The 20,728-nt window shown below is 30.1% G+C and overlaps 3 protein-coding genes across 4 annotated transcripts; 1 reads left to right on the top strand and 2 right to left on the bottom strand.

Moving 5' to 3' along the window:
* Positions 1-246: 246 nt before the first annotated feature.
* LOC123295354 (dosage compensation regulator) lies at positions 247-9,924 on the bottom strand. Its single transcript, XM_044876671.1, has 11 exons — positions 9,660-9,924; positions 8,989-9,505; positions 6,269-7,217; positions 5,567-5,851; positions 5,180-5,473; positions 4,650-5,024; positions 4,299-4,577; positions 3,887-4,150; positions 2,677-2,868; positions 2,450-2,608; positions 247-1,620 (listed from the first exon to the last, which is right to left on the bottom strand). The coding sequence occupies exons 1-11, from the start codon at positions 9,736-9,738 to the stop codon at positions 1,333-1,335; spliced, it is 3,681 nt and encodes a 1,226-aa protein (XP_044732606.1). The 5' UTR covers positions 9,739-9,924; the 3' UTR covers positions 247-1,332.
* A 2,847-nt stretch (positions 9,925-12,771) lies between these two features.
* Positions 12,772-16,195, top strand: LOC123295378 (chitin deacetylase 7). Its single transcript, XM_044876712.1, has 5 exons — positions 12,772-12,975; positions 13,054-13,200; positions 14,526-14,962; positions 15,640-15,820; positions 15,899-16,195. The coding sequence occupies exons 1-5, from the start codon at positions 12,799-12,801 to the stop codon at positions 16,124-16,126; spliced, it is 1,170 nt and encodes a 389-aa protein (XP_044732647.1). The 5' UTR covers positions 12,772-12,798; the 3' UTR covers positions 16,127-16,195.
* A 348-nt stretch (positions 16,196-16,543) lies between these two features.
* Positions 16,544-20,537, bottom strand: LOC123295375 (deformed epidermal autoregulatory factor 1). Of its 2 annotated transcripts, none has more exons than XM_044876708.1 (3): positions 19,568-20,537; positions 17,545-17,856; positions 16,544-16,904 (listed from the first exon to the last, which is right to left on the bottom strand). In XM_044876708.1, exons 1-3 carry the CDS (start codon positions 20,402-20,404, stop codon positions 16,722-16,724), a joined length of 1,332 nt encoding a protein of 443 aa, XP_044732643.1. In that variant the 5' UTR covers positions 20,405-20,537; the 3' UTR covers positions 16,544-16,721. The 2 variants fall into 2 exon arrangements, with proteins under 2 accessions (XP_044732643.1, XP_044732644.1); XM_044876709.1 differs by having other exon boundaries at positions 16,545-16,904; positions 19,643-20,537.
* Positions 20,538-20,728: the final 191 nt, after the last annotated feature.

The raw sequence follows: 20,728 nt of genomic DNA, 5'->3' as shown, positions 1-20,728 counted from the left end.
TTTCAATTAAAAATGTAGAATTTATTTATTTTTACATATATACTTTGACAATAAATACATATTGGAAAAAAAGGAACAGTAGGTTGTGGGAGAATAGTTTTCGTATTTTTTTGAATTGAATATTGACTTATATAATATTTTTCAGTTGGTTAAATAATTTACTTAAAATACTAAATTTTGGGAATCTTTCGTCTATTTTATTAACAAAATTACATATTTAAATAAAATTTTTTATTAATTTTATTTTAATCATATATAAAAATCAAAGATTGAGAGCGTTCAAATAAATACACGTAAATAGATATTTAATTTAGCCTTTTCGATCCAAAATGAATTAATAAAATAAAAATTTAGTACAACTATAAAAAAAAAAACTACATCCTCACAGCAAAAAGGATTTGTCAATATAAATTCTAAAAGAATAAATGGATCTAAAATTAACAAAAAAGGGTTTACATGTTTTTTGAACGTTTTCTCCTTTGTCAAACATACTATGATAGTAAAGGCAGACCTTGCCACGAAATAATACTGTTTATAGTGATGAATTTCTTATCAAATGTGTTTTTAGTTTTTTTTTAAAACAACAATGCCAAAAAAGTATCGGAAATTTGCAATTTAAAAAAGCCATTGTTAATTAATAATAAGTTGGTGTTTCCAGTAACGGATTTGATGGTGTTTTTAAATGTTTCCGTCCTAGACTCAGACTTCACGGGCCCAAGCCTAACCTAGATGATTCTGGTTAAATTAATACAACTAAGTAGTGCGTAACGATTTTTACAACGAAATAATGTAAGCATAAATGTGACAAATGTCATTTTTTCAACTACTACCGTACTGGAAACGCCGGCATTTTTTTGAAGACACTGGCTTATAGGTTGTTGCAACAAGGGAAGCCTAATTTAAAGGCAAAAATTTAAATATTGATAATTGAATGAAAATTATAAGTTTAATAATTCCCGATACAATTTTAATACAATGGTATGCAAAAATACATTTTTTCTGAATGTACGTACGCAAAAAAAAAAAACACGATTGTTTGATTCTATGATACTCTTAATGTTGAGTATTTCATGATAAAATTGTTTAAATACCATTGGAAAGTTTTATAATTATCTAAAATTTTCATATTTTTTAATATGTATGTCATGCGTAGATTCGATAAGAGCTGCCTTCACTTCAAATTTTAGCTTGTATTTAAATAAGATCGTATCATAGTTAATAAAGTATACATTTTTGTCTATTGACTTATTAAAATTAATTCAAGATTGAAAATGCATTTAATTCACTAATTTAATCAATTCAAAGTTAATTATCTTATATTTTTGGTAACAATTACCATCTATTACCACTTCTAAAACCGCCACGATTACCAAAACGGTTACCACCATAGCCACCACCTCTATTAAAACCACCTCGGCCACCACCAAATCCTCTATTATTACCGAAACCACCCGATTGATTACCATTTCCAAATCGGCCAAATTTAGCTGGACCACCATCTCCAGTTGAATGGCCTCGTGGAGGTCGTCTGGAAATGAAGGCTGGAGTACCAGATGATTCTCGTTCTATATTAAAACTACCCGCATGTAATTTACATAATTCACGAATTACATTTAGTACCTAAACAAGTAAAATACCGCACATTAGTTAATTTTACACTTCAATCAGTTTTTATTTAAATCATAGATAAATACAATTATTCAAATTAAGGTAGTACGAGCGCCAGGGCAAGTTTAGACTTGTGGTTGAAATTATTTTTACATTTAGAAGATTATTTTTAATGGAGGAGATTATATGTGCATTCATCTTAGTTAGACTGTAGCACATGGATATACAGTAGAATCTCGATAACTTAAACCTCGGTAACATAAAAACCTCTGTTACTTCAAAAAATACTATGTTCCCTTCCCATCAGAGCCCAAAACCTCTATAACTTAAAATACGCAACCTCTATAACTTAAATAAATAATCTCTGTATAGGCCCTCAGTAACTACATAGAAACATGTACATACCTCTATATTAACTAGGGTACATAGAAACATGTACATACCTCTATATTAACCTTTACCTAACATAGACACTTGATATCTTAAAACCTCTATAACTTAAAATATTTTGTGTTTCCCTTGGACTTTAACTTATCGAGATTCTACTGTAGTAATATTTTAAAAGGGATGGAGTGTAACCGAGTGGGGAGTCTCACTCAGGGGAAGAGGCAGGGTATCAATGTGCCTACTTTCTATTGGCTGTTAACTAGACGCATGCTGAAAGTATGGATAGTGCTTTAGACACTCCCTTCGTCTAAAGTAGGACTATATACTACATCCGTACTATAATTACTAGATCTGTGCTGTAGCAGTAACAATAAAAAAAACGTTAGTATGGGTAATAGAACTACCTTATTCAATTCAATTAAAAGAAAATGAAAATTAATATATGAAATATTACCTTGGCATCAACTTCACTTGGTTCACGCACTTGCTCTGGATCCTTTGATGCACGAATTACTAAACTTTCTAATGCTGGTCGTAATGCAACAATTTTTGCTGCTACATTTGGATCCATTTTTAAATTAATCCAATTGTCAAGACGTACACTCCCATCAACCTAAATCAAAATTTTCGATTAGTTTCCTAAAATAAGATGAAGTGGTAGTTATTTAATTAACATCTTACCCAATCAACTTTTCGTGATCCAAATAGTAAAAGATGAATTGGTGTAACCATGGACATTTGTTTACATGAAACTGCACGTGTCCGTATTTTTTCACCAAACACAAAGAATGGATAGGGGAATTTTTGTTCAGTATTGTTACAATTTACTGATGTTTTATGTATAAGTGCAGCTTTACTTTCAGTTGTTAAAACCTGAAATATTAAGATCAAAATTAACCTCGACGTAAACTCAGTTGGTTAAAGCGTAACCAATTTAATTCCCAACGTCACAACAAAAACATTAATTTAATTAATAGTTGTGTTGGGTTGGTGTAGGGCGTGGTATATACATGAAGGAGATGTACGAGGCTTAGTACATCTCCTTCATGTATATACCACGCCCTACACCAACCCAAATTCAAAATAATTGAGGAGTTGATAAATCAAATTATCAGCGGAAAAGGTTATAAAATACATACATATGGGTCCTGTGTCTCTCGTGGGTAGCCAATATAACCAAACCTCACCGTGAAATCTATACTAATATTATTTTAAATTTTTATTTTTTATTTGTAAAGGACAAACTCAAAAACTACTAGACCGATTTTAAAAATTATTTCATTACTATAAAAAATTGCACTAAAATTTTACGGGTGAAATGACCCACACCAGGAATCATGTTAAAAAAGATGCTCCTGTATGTAAAAATAAGTTTAAGCACCATGGTGTCAGTTTTGCCCGTTACAGGTGAGAATATGAATATCACATTCCTTGGTGTCTCACCCGTGCACTAGCAAATATATACGGGGTTGCTGAATACTAACTGCACATAATTATTCGAAGCGAATAACATAAGGTCCGTACAGAAATAAATCACGTAGAGCTACGGAAATTGATGGGAAATCAAAAATTTTTTAACTTTCGGTACCGAAGTTAAAGTCATTATAATAAATAAACTAAAAAACTACTGGACCGATTAAAAAAATTGTTTTACCTATAGAAAGCTAGATTATAACCCACTAACATGGGCTAGGTTTCCGTATCAAAAATTAAAATCCATGAAATTGTGAACAAAGGGGGTTGGGGGTAAATGGGAGCAAGGGAAGTGAAGGCTATACCGAGGTAATCTTTGTTTTTAAAGTTATAATTCCCCAGCGGAGCGGGTGAGTAACTGTTAACTCTCAATAATTAAGTTTTAACAATATGTATATTAAAAGAATTTTCAAATTACCTTTCGTTTTTCTTTATGATAACACACATTTGGATATAATCCCATACACATTAATGCCATAACCATGTCTAATTTTGGATCTGGTCCAACTGCATCTAAAAATTGTATAGTCATCGATTCTTCTGGGAATCCAATGGAAACAAGTAATTGTTGTAATTGATTTTTAGCTTCCCATGTTACTCGTAATGTTGGCATACTTAAGCCTTTATATTCACAAAATTGTTGTTCAGATGCTTCTCCATTTTGTCTCGCTTGTTCCCATAACTAAAAATAAATACATCTAGTTACTTTTTGTTTTTAGAGAGATTTATAAAGGTTGTTAAAAAGCAGTACTGGCCAAAAACCAAAATAAGATGTGACCTTAGCCATAGCCAATAATATTTTAAGTTACACGGTATAAAATTTATCATACCTGAAATCCAATAAGCATGGCCACATGATCAGAATTTCGTCCACCAGCTAACGCTCTTTGATGATAACTTAAACGTCTTTGACGTGGTTCCATTACAAATATTTCAGGGAATGTACTAGAATTTGCTGCCATTGTTGATAATGCATCACCACACATAAAAATACAACCTAAAACCATCATTTTTCCCAAACGTGGATCAATTGGTAATTTAGCCAAAATTCTTCCCAATGGGGTTAATTCATCATTTGAATCTAAGCATTTCATTTCACGAAGCATAACCTTAAAAATAAAAAATCGTTAAACATGAACTTTAATTTCTTATTCCTGTATGTATGTGTGAATTTGTTTTACCTCAGCTTCGATGACAGCATCCAATGGCGGTGGTTCAATAGCTTTACTTAAAAATTGTCCAATTGCACCCAAACGTAATAATTTAATACTAAGTGCGAGTTCATGTAGTGGTGTTCTAAACATTTCCGGTGTCATATGTTCTTCTAATTTTTCAAATCGTGCACGTGAACATAAATGGAAACACATACCAGGTCGAACACGACCAGCACGACCTTTACGTTGTTCCAAATTTGTTCTTGATGCCCATACAGTTGCATAACTTGTCATATTATTATGTGATGTAAAATGTTTCATTTTTGCTTTACAACTATCAATTACGAATACGACATCATCAATTGTTATGGATGTTTCAGCAATATTTGTTGATAAAATTATCTATAAAAGAAATTTAAGATTATTGTAATACGATATTTTTAATAAATACAGCACTAAAATCCTCGCAGAGCTTAAATATGCTTAGTCTACCAAATTTTTTATGGGGTTTTAATGCTAAGAAAGACACAATCTAAATGCGAATAATTCATACATACCTTTGTAACATTTGGAGGTACAGGATCAAATACTTTACGTTGATCTTCTCTAGGTAACTGAGAATGTAATGGAATAATTGTGTATTTTGAAGTACCAAATACTGGATGTTGTGAAAGATGTTTGGACATGGCAAAAATTAAATTCCAACCAGGTAAAAATACAAGAACTGCTCCAGGTATATTTAACCCTTTTATGTACACTAATAAAGCTTCGAATAATTCAAAGCTTATTTCTTTTTCACTTAACTGTGCCATTGCATTACGTGTTCTTGGTGAATAATCACCACTGATTACCTAAAAAGTAAAATAAAAAAAACTTGAAAAAACTAGTCCACATTTTAAAGCTAGTTAATAAATTTTTGATCCAATAGATATATTATTACTTACTTTATTTAAATTTTCATCTGCATCTTCTGGATTTCCACCTTCATCATCGTCATCGCCACCACCTCCACCACCTTTACGTTTTCTAGAATTTTCCAAACTAGGTACAAAATTGGTTAATTCAACACAATCTTCTAAGAAATATTGTTGAACAGGATATGCTCTACCAGGTATTTCAATTACTGGACAATCATTGAAATATTTTGAGAATAATGTTGTATCAATTGTTGCTGACATCAATATTACACGTAAATCTGGGTATGTGTGAATCATATCACGTAATACGACCTAAAAATTTATTTAATGATAATACTAAATATGTATTCAAAGTAATGTTGTAGTTTTTAAATAAAATAAGCCGTTATAATGCAATATCTCTATCTAAGTCAATCTACCCTCATCAAGTTTTCTAATGAAAGGAATATTTTATACAAGATAATGTATATATAGAGTTCAAAGAGTTTCTATGTATTATATATAAAAATGTAGCTAATAACATTAGTATATTACGAGCACGATAGTATAGGGGTGGATTTGATGTCTATTACGGCCGATTATTAAATAGATGAGAAGAAGTCATCTTCAAAGCTATAAAGAAACACCTTATAGTAGCTGTTTTATTAATGAGCGAAATTTTAAATTAAAATGAGAGTAGAAAAATTGACTAATTTAATAAAAACGTTTGAAATTAGAAAAAATATATACCATGATAAAATCACTGTTGACATCACGTTCATGAATTTCATCGACAATAACATGAGAAACACCTCGTAAACCATTTTCAAGTTTACGTAAGAGCACACCAATTGTGCAGAACATAATTGAACCGTATGGCCTTGGTAATACAGATTCAAAGCGTACAGAATATCCAACCGATTGTCCAATTTCCTCACAACGTTCATTAGCGATACGCTCAGCTACTGACACAGCTGATATACGACGTGGCTGTGTTACAGCAACATTACACCATGCACCTTGACCAGATGCAATGTAATCATCCAAAATAAATTGGCATACTTGTGTTGTTTTACCGCAACCAGTGTTACCGCGGATAATAATAACAGGATGTTCATTAATTGTTTCCATAATGGCTTTTCTTGAATTGTGTACAGGTAAATTAGCTCGCCCTTTTATGGATGCTTGTAACGCTGCATTATTTTGTAATTTATCTCGAGATTCACTTAATAATTGATCACTAAGTTGGTCCAACGTTGCATTTGCTAACGGCCCTTCATCAATATTACATCCGGTCCATGGATTCCAATTTGGTTGGGGTGGGGACCATGGTACTACACCAGCTGGTTGTGGCTTATTTGCCATAAAATCATCCAAAACATGTGAACTTAACAATGAAGTTGATTCATTTGATTCCTGTGATACTTGAACTGGATCAATTTGCAAAGCCTCTAATACGCGCGACACTTGATTAACTAAATCTGGATTTACAGCAACTTCGAATGGTACCATTTGATCACCAGTTCGTTCCTTTTTTAATGTACCAGAAAATGCTTCAATGACACCAAGATGGAATAATTGACGTACTAACGATAAAGCACACGATTTACTAGCCGTTTGCTTATTTGAGCCAGTTTCTCGTGCTGTAACAGTTCTACCGAGCTGTTTTACGTAGAAGCTCAATTCAGCTACAAAACTCCTGTTTGATTATGGATGGATAGATAACAAACATTTTAGCAGTTGATCGAATTTCAAACAATTAAAATCCATGATTGACTCTTAAATATGCTCCTATAAACAAACAAGAAAGTTCTAATTAGAAACTTTATTGTATGTTTATATTTCATTTAAAAATTGAAACCATAAGATTGCATTTTATATAGCGAAATGTAATCTCAGGGCTTTCTCTTTAAAAGTCAACCATGAAATAGAAATATTTTTTTTTATCTGCGTTATGATTTATTAACATAAACATCTTTCTAGAAGAAAATGCCTTATCATTTAAATCTAGAAATTTATGAAATTAAATCACAACTTTAAAAATTATAAGATAATTTGAAGTTATTGAAAAAATTCAATACATTTTTCCAAAAACTTCTGAAATAAAAAGTAATTAAAATAATATGTAATATTTATTTTCGAATGACTAATTAATAATATTTACTTACAAAAAAATATTTTTGTGATATATTTTCCTAATTAAAGGCATTTATTTTAAAATATTCTTAATAATATGAGTGCTTAATCATATTTTAATATCTTTTCTACATATTTATTTGTTTTTGAATAACTCATACCTAAATTTTAATTTTTGATTTTAACTCAAACTGACTTTTTACGCCTGGAGTACGCTATAAAAATTTCAACTTGGTATCTCTTTTCGTTTTTGAGTTACCGAGTTGATGGGTGGACAGGCAGACAAACGGAATTGGACTAATAAGGTGATTTTATGAACACCTATACAAAAATTTTGTTCGTATCATCAATATTTCTAAGCATTACAAACTTGGGACTGAAATTAGTATACCTTGATATGTTTCATATATACAAAGTATAAAAATTTTAACTCGGAGTAGTTGCTTTTAATTTTGCAATATCGCATATTCTATTAAAAACCAAGGTCTTAGAACGAATCCTTTGGTTTTATTATACATATTTTTCAGCAAGTTTTTTATCATCTTACTAATAATAAACTTAGAATTCTTTCTAAATTTTTTCATAGCTGAAAGCTGATCCAAATGGAATTTGCAAATTAGTTTTGAAACTAAAAACTAATTAAAACTAAAAGGGGCCGTTCATAAAATACGTCACGCTAAAATTAGGATTTTGAGACCCCCTCCCCCGGGAATAGAGAATATTCATGAAATTTAAATTTGGTTCAAATATTTTTCTTCCGTAACTTTAATGACTGGATATTTCAACTAAACCATTATTTTAGTAATTAATACCTTTTTAATTACTTAAAATTAATTAATAAAAGTACAAATTCAGTGAGGGCATTTAAAAATTTCTAAAACGGAAATTCAAATTTTTATACGGACGTGACATCAAAGTACGGGCTTGTCAAATTTGTTGACATCCTGTATGATATTAATTACTTACATTTTATATGGTATTTCATTAAATTATACTATTCTACGTCTTTTTATTAGAAAACTTAATAATAACGAGTGTAAATTCTATGTTGTAAATTCATTTTTTTTAAATGTAAATATACATTGAACTGTCACCAATTGGTAGATCACGTACTTATACGTCATCAACAGAGAGCGCCAAAAAACTGCGTTTAAATATCTCAAAATTATAATGTATTTTAAATATTTGTTTACACTTATATACAGCATTTTTAAACATTATTTATATTTTTTACTTTGTTATAACGGTGTAAACTATGAATTAACAATATAAAAAAAATACATGAATATTCCCTATTAACAAAATAGAATCTTCAACAAGAAAGAATCACATACCTTGTATGATTTGGCCCAACAGGTGTGTACCTATAATCAGCATTAATTTTATTACTCTGCATAAATTGATGTAATTTTGATTTAGCATTTTCAATTGTCCAATTTCCATGTATCTGTGCATTTACATCCAAATCTTCAGCTTCTTCAAGTCTTTGCTGTTGTTGAACTCGATCCATATATGAATAACTACCACGATCATAATTACCGTCTCTTTGATAAGGACGATACGCTTCCCCCAATTGATTTGGTCCCATTCCTGGTTGAAATACTTCAACTCTATTACCACCATCATCAGATAACAGTGGTGGTGGTTGAATAGAAGATGCTGGTGCCACACTTTCCATAACTTCATCAGGTACATCTTTACGATTCAAAATTCCTTGTCGCACTAAATAGTTAATAAAATCTTTACAAGCATTAGCTTGTGCATCTTTTTTTGATGTTGAATTGCCAGCACCAACATAATCATGTCCATCTACACGTACTTCACATAGAAATCTTTGACGATGTTTAGGCCCTGCGCAAATATTAACATTCAGGTAAAATTGATTATAAGTATGTGAGAAAAATATGTTTTTGCTTAAAAACAATTTCTGTTTTTATCAGGTTTTAGTTGCACAAAGTTTCTGATGGAAATAAGAACTTAAGAAATTACAAATGTATGTATTTACCTGTAGGTCGAATATCAAAACTTGGCTCAACTTTAGTTTTCGAACACCAAACATGAAAAAATGCCTTTGTATCACCCATTTTAAAAAACACAAAATGTAAATTATTTCCTAGATACCGGCTTTACGTTCAATATTTTTTAATGTTAATGATGCAGCTAACTTGCAATCAATAACTGATTAATTTAATACATAATAATATCACACAATTAATCCTTAAAATTTCCTAATTTCGTACAATTAATAATCGGCACTTTTGCAAATATTTTTAGCCAAATCACAAAATCAATTTATGTGAAATGGCGTTAAATTTTAATAATGGTAAATGGCGTTGCTTTGGCGTTTGGCGTTAGGAAATAATGTATGAAAATGACGTTAGTTAAGGTAGTATGGCTTTTTCAAAGTCATACCACTCTAGTCAAATCAAAAATAGTTTATTTTTTTTCAATATAATATTTCTCATAATATTATTATGCGTTTAAAATTTATAATAATAATTTATAAATTGAAACTAACAGGTATTTTTAAGATATAAATTTATATGAATTATTTTGACAATTTTAAAGTTGGTATAATAATGTATTACTGATTTAAAATGTCAAATGTGTGATATTTCAATTTATATTGAGTAAACAAACACACTTGTAAAATTTTAATTATTTTCAATAACAATGGTAAATATAACTTAAATAAGCAGGAGTGGGCGATTTATAAAACAATCTCAACAATAATTGAACTTCCAGAATTTGAATTTAGCGCTCTTAAACAGTCCTCCATTATTCTTTAAATTTATTTTGTATATCTCTAAATATGGCTGTTACCAGAAACAAAGACAAACGCTTAAATTAAAAAAAAACGTTACGGTAAACCGTGTTGATATTCAATAAAAATTCCTTTTTAGTGCTATTTAGTACATCACGATGCTTTCTATTATAGGTGAACTGTATTTTGCATACAAAAACCATATTTCCGGTAAAACTGAACAAAGTTAATCATAAGAGACCGTGTTTTTTGCAAAATTTTAATTAATTATATCTCTTAAACGGTATGGTAAGAAAATCTATTTTATAAAATATTTTCTCTTAACGTAGATAACTCTTTTGAATAAATTTAAAAAAGAAAGTAGTTAACTGTGGCCCTTGATACTGATGTACTACCTTAACCATAGAGTAGTTTTTTTTTATTTATAACTGAGCGTTTCATAGACTGTAACTAAAGTAGACTTTTTTAAATTTATGATTATTTTGTATAGACCTTTAAATTTTAAAATCACGATTTACTTTTGTTTCCAACTAAATGATTTATACCAAATGTGATAAAATGAATAACAAATATCTTTTATCTTAGTTCAACTTATTGCTGTCAGTCCGAAAAGATTTAGAAATTCATTCCGTTATGGATTGATTGTTAAAAATATACTACAGTACTTTAGGATAATTAATGACGTTATAAAATGTCATAAATCACTGGAATTTTTGTACTGCGAGTATTGGCGCTTTACCATATATGTAATACTTCTATTCTAGCCGCCGTTTGAGTCCGTAAGAGGAACAGTCACGGGAAGAGTGAGATGAAAATTGAAATATGCATAGCTTTTTGCGGAGTATTTATTACATGTATGCGTTCTGCAGATAAGGTAACGTACTCTCAGTGCTTGAATCACGTGATAAATAAAAACAGTGCCATTTTTATAATAAAATTTTTTGTTTTATTTAAATTATTTTTATAATAAGATATCACTGTTACCGTTAATATGCGTTAAGTAGCTTGAAAACAAATATTTTTACATGAAAAGTATCCTTACTTTTATTAAAAATTTGGGGGATAATGTTATAACAAATTTGACTTTATCCCCGTTGCGCCACTCTTACTATTATCGGATAAGGTCGGTATGAAATTAGGATTAATAAATTTGAAACCTAAGCTGCATCCTAACAGCTAACAAGCCATCGAATCGTGTTGCCATGAGTCATATTTACATAATTTTTTTGATAAGGATAAAACAAGGAAACATATTTTTAATATGTAGTATATTTTCTTGTCTCTTTAAAGTTAAATCTGTTTATCTAATGTAGCATGTTCATCTAGAAGCTACTGCTGTTCACTTTTATCGCGAGTTTATCCAGAATTTTAAGTATTTATTATTGTACGTAGCAATTTGCAGCACTTGAATTGAATTACGGAAACAGTTCGAGGAAATTTATCCACTCGACAATTTAGATAATTGTTTATTTACATTATATCTAAAGTAAGTACGTAATTATGTATACATTTTTTAAAATACTACTCAATTTTCTGTATCTTATTATTATAACATTTCGTAGACAGTGGAGTTACCAGGAGGTAAGATTGGTATTTCGCAGCAGAAGAGAATCAAGTTATCGGATAATCAAAAGGTTCAAATGATAAAAATTTTTTGGAAAATAATATTTTTAAGTTATTATATTTAAAAATTAAAGTTACTTATATATGACTATAAGTAAAAGCTTGAGGCGCTTAGTCAACTCAGTAGTCATCACCATCAACATCAGTAGTGCCTTGAGGATCTTTTACAATAGCCATGCATATTGATAAGTAACTTAGGAAAAAACTTTGGGATTGTTTTTTCTTGTTGTTGTTTTCTTTTTTATTTAATTACTCTCAAACGTTGTTAATTAATTTCATTGTGACTATTATTTAATGCATAATATATATAGCTAAAGAAATTCCTTTAGTTCCAACCGAATGTCCCTGGGTATCACTAAAAAATGCTTCTTACGGATTTAAAAAAATTAAGAAATGTTAGAGCTAAATTCGATAGCAATACAGGCAATTCAGAAAATTGAACACTGTTCTTTAAGTTTTGATAAAAAAGAAGAAAAGATAATGACTGTTTTAATAAGGCTAATAAAAGATTGTAGAAAATTTCAAAAAGGAAAAGCTAAAAAAATAAAGACTCAAAATAAATTACTTTAACTTACCCAATACTGTATACGGTTTAAAATTGTACTGTAGCTACGCTTCTGTTAATACAAATTATTAATTACAATTTATTAATTAAAATCAAGGAAAATAATTACTTAAATATCTTATCAATAACAATTATCACAGATTTCAACTTCTATAAATACGTCATTTTTCAAAATGAAGACAATAGTGTATAATGAAATTCGTAATAGTGTCAATATTACTTTTGGGAGCAGTTTTTGCTGCACCCAAAATAGATTCACGTTTAGATCAAGCTAAAGAATGTAGTGCAAATGTTGCCTGCAAATTACCAGATTGCCTTTGTTCATCCACAAATATACCTGGCAATTTGAATGCATCAAGTATTCCGCAAGTATGCATACAAAATTTATGATGAGGCTATTTTGAAGTACATTAATTAAGCGTTTTTAAATTATTTATTGATTTTTAGATTGTGTTATTGACGTTTGATGATGCTGTACAAACAGGAAATTATTATCCTTACTATCAAAAAATATTTAATAATCGATTAAATCCCGATAAATGCCCAATACAAGGCACTTTCTTTGCATCACATGAATATACGAATTATTCGTTGGTAAGTTATCATAATTTTTAAACTTCTTAATTAACAACATTATTTTCCTTCCAAAATTAAAAGTCTGCACAATTGCATTTTAAAATAGGCTCGGAAGCCTTTAAGGGAAATTATATATACTGGCCAAAATAAGTATAGGATCTTTTTCTCGAATATACTGTCTGTGTGAGTTTTACTATTTAGTTACTTAAAGAAAAAAAATTTAGTCATCCACTTAAAACTTTATAGATAAAAGAATATTTTTAGCTTGGAAATTTGGCCACTTAAAAGCATACTTCAAGTTGTTGCCGTAACTGATAATGTTTCACTAGAAAATTTTTCAAAAAGTCTATCAAGTTTCATTATTTATATTTAAAAATATAATTTACTTAATGAAATCTGATCAAATTAATTAAAATTATCAATAAATTTTAATTATAAGTATATGATAAACAGGTAAATTTCCAATAATAGCGTGATCGTAAGTGGATAAAAATTTATCAATGCCATCCAAAAATACCTCCGTTACAAAACAAACGCATTATTCATATATAAAAACCATATTTTAATAGTTTGTGTAGGAATTTTAATGCAGTTACCTAATAACTATTTAATATGGTTCTGCGGGGATTACACTGAGCGAGTTTACTAGCTACTAGTAAATTCACCAATGCAATCATAAAGTGTTATCCCAGCTTTAGGCATGGTTAGTTGTAGTTAACTAAATTCGCGACCCCAAGAAGAAGCAATACAGGGCACTCTAACGACATTTGAAGAGGGCGTAAACATCTGTCTCCTTGGTATAAACAAACAAAAACCATAAAACATAATCTATTTTATACCATTCACAACTATATAGTTCGTTAGTCAATTAGTAGAAAATCTTTTTTTATGTCAATTATATGTCAACTCGGTATTTTGGAGTTACGAATAGATTGAAATTTCTACACACACTATCAAATTCGAAGTTTTTGTAGATTGATGTTTGTTTTGAAACAGGTGAGAGTATCTTATACTGTTCTATTTTCCATTCACGAAAGTCTTATATATTTTGAGATTTCTTGGCTTTTTACGAAACTATATAACATAAATGTGCTGTATGTTTTATAGTTGCCATTATATCGATGTTTTTATAAAACAATTATGCGCCCTTATCACCTTATCAATGCTTTTGGTAATAAAATATTTCATTTGATAACCAAATTATATTGCTTAGGAGAAAAATTGTTCTTTCTAAAAAAAACTCTTACAGCTGTAACACATACGTATTTACTCGAATTGGTTGTGTTAATATTCGTAATCTCAGATATGAATTAAAATAAAATTTCTGTGATTTATATTTTTAGGTACGAGATTTGTACAATGAAGGTCATGAAATCGCTTTGCATTCAATATCACATGTACCTAATGTTACTTATTGGCAAGCAGCATCAACTAATCTTATGACAGACGAAATTATAGGTGAACGCGATTTAATAAGTTATTTTGCAAAAATTCCGAAAGAAGATATAAAAGGAGTTCGTTTACCATTTTTACAAATGTCAGGCGACACTAGTTTTGAAGTAATGAGCAAAAACGGTTTATTGTATGATTGCTCGTGGCCTACACAAGTATTTACAGATCCACCATTATGGCCATACACACTAGAGTACAAGACCATCCAAGATTGTCAAATTGGACCATGTCCCGAATCCAGTTTTCCAAAGTCGTGGGTTGTTCCAATGATCGACTGGACAGATGATAAAAACGTACCATGCAGCATGGTTGATGCTTGTGCAAACATGTAATTATTACATTAATATTTCATATTTTCACATAGTCTTAGTGACTTTTATGTCTTAGATCAACGCTTATGGTCTAAGAGACGTTATAAGATCGATTTTCACCCATCTGATAACCACATGACCATATTTTTTATGAAATTTTATTGATTTTTCATAAAAAATATTTCTCATCTGGTTAAGAGATGGGTGAACATCGACCTTATACTGTCTCTTGTCTTCTCTTGTCTTATTAACTATTCGTAAAAACAATGGACTTAACAGTAGATCTAAGACTCTTGGATTCGAATTTAAAAAATTTGTATTTATTTGTATGTGGCATGTGAATTTAAGGCTGTTATCTCGCTATGGTCACAGTATCAGAAAATTCTAAATTTTTTAATTCTTATTAAGGATATTATAATACAATTACCATAAAAATTTGAAGTCGATTGATCGTCTCTAACTCGACGAAGATATATATATATAATTTAATATATATATATATATATATATATATATATATATATATAAATATATATATATATTAAATCTCATTGATGCGATAGAACATTTCTTATAGTTTTTGGGGTGCTGAATTCGAATTCTGTTGCAAAATTTCTCTAATACATAAGCGTTTTCGGTTATATTTAAAATTAATTATATTAAAAATCAAATTTTCGATCGATTTTGTTTTCAGACCAACTGATGTGGATGGTATACTGGCATTCATGAAACGGAATTTTAAACGTCATTATGAAACAAATAAAGCACCATTCGGTTTCTTTGTTCATGCTGCATGGTTCCAAGCATTAGAAGTACATTTTACAGCATATTTAAAATTTGTGGAGTATCTTCAGAGTTTACCAGATGTATATATTGTAAGTAATTAGTCTAAAATATTTTTAAATGTTATACAGATATTTTTACCAAAATAAATAATGAATTTTGTTCAACAGGTGAGTGTTAGCCGAATGTTAGAATGGGTCAAAAATCCAGCAGACTTAAAAAATTTATCAAAACCGTGGCCGAAATGTAACGAACCTAAGAAAACATCTTGTAAATTAACCACATGTCCTCATAAGAAACAAGGAGAATGGGGTGAAGAAGATAGATATATGACACATTGTGAAGCAACTTGTCCGAAATCTTATCCATGGGTTGGAAATCCATTGGGAAATAAGTAATTGTAATTTAATGTCGTAGTGTAATGTCTTGTATTTATAACGTAAAATACAAAATTTTTTCTGAATATAGACCCGAGCTTTGGTTTATTACATCCTTCTTTAATTTTATTGTTAAACAGAAACGACTCTAGTTAGTGGTTGAAGAGAGATATCTATATTAAAAAAAATTCTAAACACCTTGAACACAATGTATTGTATGAGAAATAGTTACGTGGTATTGTAAAGCAACAAATAACACATTATTTGAAGAATAATATGTTATAATATAACCGTGCATATAAACCAAAACTTTTTTCCAATACTGTAGAGGGACAACAAACAGCCTTAAGTCCAATTGTCGGGTAAAATATATAATAAATTATATATACAACGATATGAATGTTTAAATACTTTTTTTTTTATTAGCACAACTAAAATAACGAACAAAAGAAATGCTGTGACAAATATTGTTTAAAGTTTTCTAAATCTTTTGCTATGTCATACACATTTAATATAATTAAAACATCGTGAATACTTACATAATTAGTATAGATAATCTAGTTACACATTTTTTTTTTTGTCTAATAATTACGTTTAATAACTTATATCAATTTAATTATTGATGCTCTGCACTTTCAACAATAAGCATTATAGACTGTTGAGGTGTCTCAGCAGTAACAGCACGTACACATTCAACTTGATGTGATGTCCAATCTTTTCGTTGACAGAATGTCGAACAATATGGTGTTCGTCTACACAATGAGCATTCGGCAAGAGCGTCTCTATTACAATTGGCACACTGTAATAAAAAATTAATTATATTTAATCTTATTTGGTATTTGTCTAGCCTATTTTTCTGTGAATCTGCGAAAACTGCTTAGCTACTAGCATCTATATCAGGAGAGACGGGCCTTTATATATCAACGTGTCATTTTTTTTAAAGAATTTTTTGAACGGGGTGTCTGTTGCCACCAGCAACAGATATTCGTGCCTACAATTTCAGACACGGATATCGGATCGAGCTAGCACGAGTCTGTTGTAATCCTTAAAGGCACGGATATCTGTGGCTGATGGTAATAGCAGCACTCTTTCTTGATATAAGTAAAAATATATAAAAATTATTTTAGAATTTAACTACAAAAATAATAAAATATCCTGACTTTTCTCTTTTTTCACGGAATTCTCTGACATTTCCCTAAATTTCCTAGTAGAATTTGAATTTCCTGACATTCCCAGGTTTTTTTTAAAGCTCTACAGAAAGAATTCACTTTAAAAACCAAAACAGAAAAACATTTGAAATATTCCGCACTGGTACTCCGCTCCATGTTACACTAGTTTAGTACTTTGAGGCGGAAATATTTTTTGTAAATAAATAAAATTTGATGTAAAAACTATAGTTTAAAGATTCAAAAATATTTGTAGTAAAGAAATAATTTTACCTTCTTGTGATTGTCATTATCTAAAGCAGGCTGTAAAGTAGAATCAGCTGTAGTCGCTGAATCCGGTTGCAGTGCCGCAACTTGAGCTTCAACTCTCGCTGCTAAAACCGCTGCCTCTCTATCTCGTGAAAATCTTTCAACTTGTCGTACACACAATTCTCGTGCCTCGTCAACCACTCTCCGAAACTCACTAGCTAATCGCATCATATTATTACTCATTTCTTCTAAACGTCGTAGGGCTACATTTGGATCAGATGGTGGTGTCGGTTCCATTAACTGATAATCATTTGGATCTAATCCCTCTGCTAGGGTCTAAAACGTAAAATAATTTTAGAAAGTATCAATACTAGATAAAATAATAATTTTAGAAAATATCAATATAATGAATATAGCCAAAGAAATAACTAAAATACATCTAATTTAAACAGGGTGTCAGGTGATGCTCTTATTCTCGTAATTTTATTATTACATTTTTTCTAATATTTCGTAGTAAAAATTCAGGTATTATTGACTGATTGATTCGAAATTCGAATTCATTATTAATTTTTAAGTGAGAAATAGATTAAGCAGCATACAGGGAGGACCATTTTAATCTATAATAGCTACTAGCTCCTCGTTTTGTATTTAACCAATCAAAAAATAACTTAAACGAAAGTTGCAGAGCTTGATGAGAGACATCATGTTCTGACGTCAGATTTGACCTAGTTCTCCGGGTTGCTTTAATTGTAAATTTAGACCCTAAAAGTTAAGAGAAAGTTCATCCTCATTTAAAAACTAACATTTTATGTTTAAAACATTTGTTCGAAGGAAATAAGACTTAAATATATGTCATTATTGCATTTAATCGAAAGAAAATATGATAGCTTTAGAAATTATTTTTAGATAAAAGTTATTAAGGACAATAACGATCAACCATCAGAGTTAATAACTTAATAAGACCAGGTAATTTTCAAAATTATTTGAAGATCAAAGTCAAATGATCTTGAAACTAGAATTTCATATCAAAGTCGTGGACACAGGCGAATATCCTCTATTGCCTTCTATTAATTTTTGTGTAGCTAGCGTGTTTTCTTTCAAAAATGTTAAGTTTTTTTATGAGGCTCAACTTTTTAATTTAAAGTGTTATTTTAACTTTTGCCTTTTAGGATATAAATTGACTATTAAAGAAACCTGAATAACTAGATCCAATTTAATGTCAGAACATGGAGGACATCATGTTCTGACATCAAATTGGATCTAGTTCTTCGGACTGCTTTATATGTAAAATTTATTTTTTGATTGGTTGAATAAAAAATTGTGGAGTACAGTCAAGTAATTAGGATTTCTTATTTTTGGAAAATTTTTAGCCTAACAGTTTATTGTTGGTTTGGAAAAGTCGTTGGACAAAATATTAACTACATGACCGTAGTATTTGAATTTATGGATTAGACACTCATATCCAATAATATAATTGATCGCAAACGGCTCAAAACTGTGAGTCGTTAAAATTCAATAATTTAGGTTTATTGTTCAAATACGTATTGTTTCGTTTAAAATTCCTGAAATTTTTATTACGGAATATCTACTGAAATAAAAGTTAAAATAAACAATCTACAATTCTACATTAATTACTCATAATTTAAAAAACTATTTTACTTTAAACTCTCAATCATCGCCATACACCCTATTTTAAATTTTTCGAACGTTTTTCTAAATTCTAATATTTTAAAATTTATATTTATTCTACATCTACTGGAACGTTTGCTATTACTATGACGGAAAATTGAAAAGAAAATTATACTAATTAAAAAGAACTAAGCTGAAGATACTGGTTTAATATTTCTACTATATTGCCAAGTAAGTTTTAAATGAGAAAATGCGATTACAAAGATTATCCTAAAAAAAACTTTTGGAACATTTAAAGAAATTTTTTACGAATGAAGTAAAAAAAATAAAAAATAAAGTAGCATAGCGAAACAAAACTAAATAAAGAGAGAATTATTTTATTAAATTCAAGCAGATATTTTTGTAAATGTATATGCACCTGCCAAGCCTCATCTTTATTTGCGTTTGCTCCGCCATCCATATCACTATCCTCGCCACTACCTTCACGACGCACCTTTATATTTATAGGTCTATTGGCATCCGATTCAATTTCTTTTCTTCGTCGTCGTTTATATGGTGTGAAAAGTCGTACTGGTCCAGTTGCATTGTCATCATCACAACATGCTGCACATGTACAACTGGTCGCATGTGGTGATAAAATACCTTCATCGATAAGTGTTTGTAAACTACGTCCACCAAAACGAATACTACGTTTCCAATCTTTACTCGATGCTCGTCCACATAACGCTTCAAATTCACTAGGTGTATACCAAGACATGCCTAATTTTATACATCGACCGCGACCACCAGATCCAAATCTGGATTTATGTAATTCTGCAGATGTGTTTTTACATCGTACGGGTAATATTGGAAGTGTTGCTGCTTCACTCCAACTACCTCCCATATTGGTATTTGTAATATTTGTTGCATTGTTTGCATTACTGTCATCGGATGTATCTTGTTGTATAACAATATGCGTGGTTTTGAGTTCTGCCCCAGATCCATCATTTGATATGTAGCCATTATTATCAACACATAACATAGGCTTAAAATGTGACAACTGATCTTGGGTGATGACATTGAAGGTACTTGTAATAAGTGAACCAACAGGTAATGTGACAGGTACTCCAACATTCGCATGCCGTCCACCTAACGTGACACGCTGACCTGACTCCGATCCGGAACCGCCATTCTCGCCGCCATCGTGCTCACTCGCAAGATGTTCGGCTTCGGAAATGTCCGGTATAACGACACTGTCCGACGCTGCATTTTCCATAGCTTAATTAATATTTTCTTAATTCGCACTTTATATTTTAACCTTTTAATTCATTACCAATTGCGATTATCCAATAAATAATTTATATGCCCTAAACGTATGCATTGAAGATGCTGTGTTAGTTATCAGTATTATCTACAGATGTCTGCAAATCGTAAACGCATGTAAACATGCGTATTCCATCAGCGGGAATTTCTAATATTTTTCTTGTATGATCATTAAAAGTTATAACACATTTTTTATTTAGCTTTTCAGTTTTATTTATATAAGTAACAATTTATTAGTTATTTTTGGGATAATAATTTATTCGAGAAATTATGTTTT

Source organism: Chrysoperla carnea, chromosome 3 (genome assembly GCF_905475395.1).
Source record: "Chrysoperla carnea chromosome 3, inChrCarn1.1, whole genome shotgun sequence".
Lineage (NCBI taxonomy): Eukaryota > Metazoa > Arthropoda > Insecta > Neuroptera > Chrysopidae > Chrysoperla > Chrysoperla carnea.
The sequence above is the reverse complement of the archived record's forward strand: the minus strand, read 5'-3'. Positions and strand labels throughout refer to the sequence as shown.

Bases quoted from the DNA above. Each gene is read 5' to 3' on its own strand.
- LOC123295378 (XM_044876712.1), top strand. From the start codon at position 12,799: ATGAAATTCGTAATAGTGTCAATATTACTTTTGGGAGCAGTTTTTGCT. The intron at 12,976-13,053 runs GTATGCATACAA...ATTGATTTTTAG, and splicing joins ATGCATCAAGTATTCCGCAA to ATTGTGTTATTGACGTTTGA. The intron at 14,963-15,639 runs GTAATTATTACA...TTTTGTTTTCAG, and splicing joins GTTGATGCTTGTGCAAACAT to ACCAACTGATGTGGATGGTA.
- LOC123295375 (XM_044876708.1), bottom strand. From the start codon at position 20,404: ATGGAAAATGCAGCGTCGGACAGTGTCGTTATACCGGACATTTCCGAA. The intron at 17,857-19,567 runs GTGCATATACAT...TTTACGTTTTAG, and splicing joins ATAAAGATGAGGCTTGGCAG to ACCCTAGCAGAGGGATTAGA. The intron at 16,905-17,544 runs GTAAAATTATTT...TTTTTATTACAG, and splicing joins ATAATGACAATCACAAGAAG to TGTGCCAATTGTAATAGAGA.
- LOC123295354 (XM_044876671.1), bottom strand. From the start codon at position 9,738: ATGGGTGATACAAAGGCATTTTTTCATGTTTGGTGTTCGAAAACTAAA. The intron at 4,151-4,298 runs GTATGATAAATT...ATTTATTTTTAG, and splicing joins CCATGCTTATTGGATTTCAG to TTATGGGAACAAGCGAGACA. The intron at 2,869-3,886 runs GTAATTTGAAAA...TTAATATTTCAG, and splicing joins ATCATAAAGAAAAACGAAAG to GTTTTAACAACTGAAAGTAA.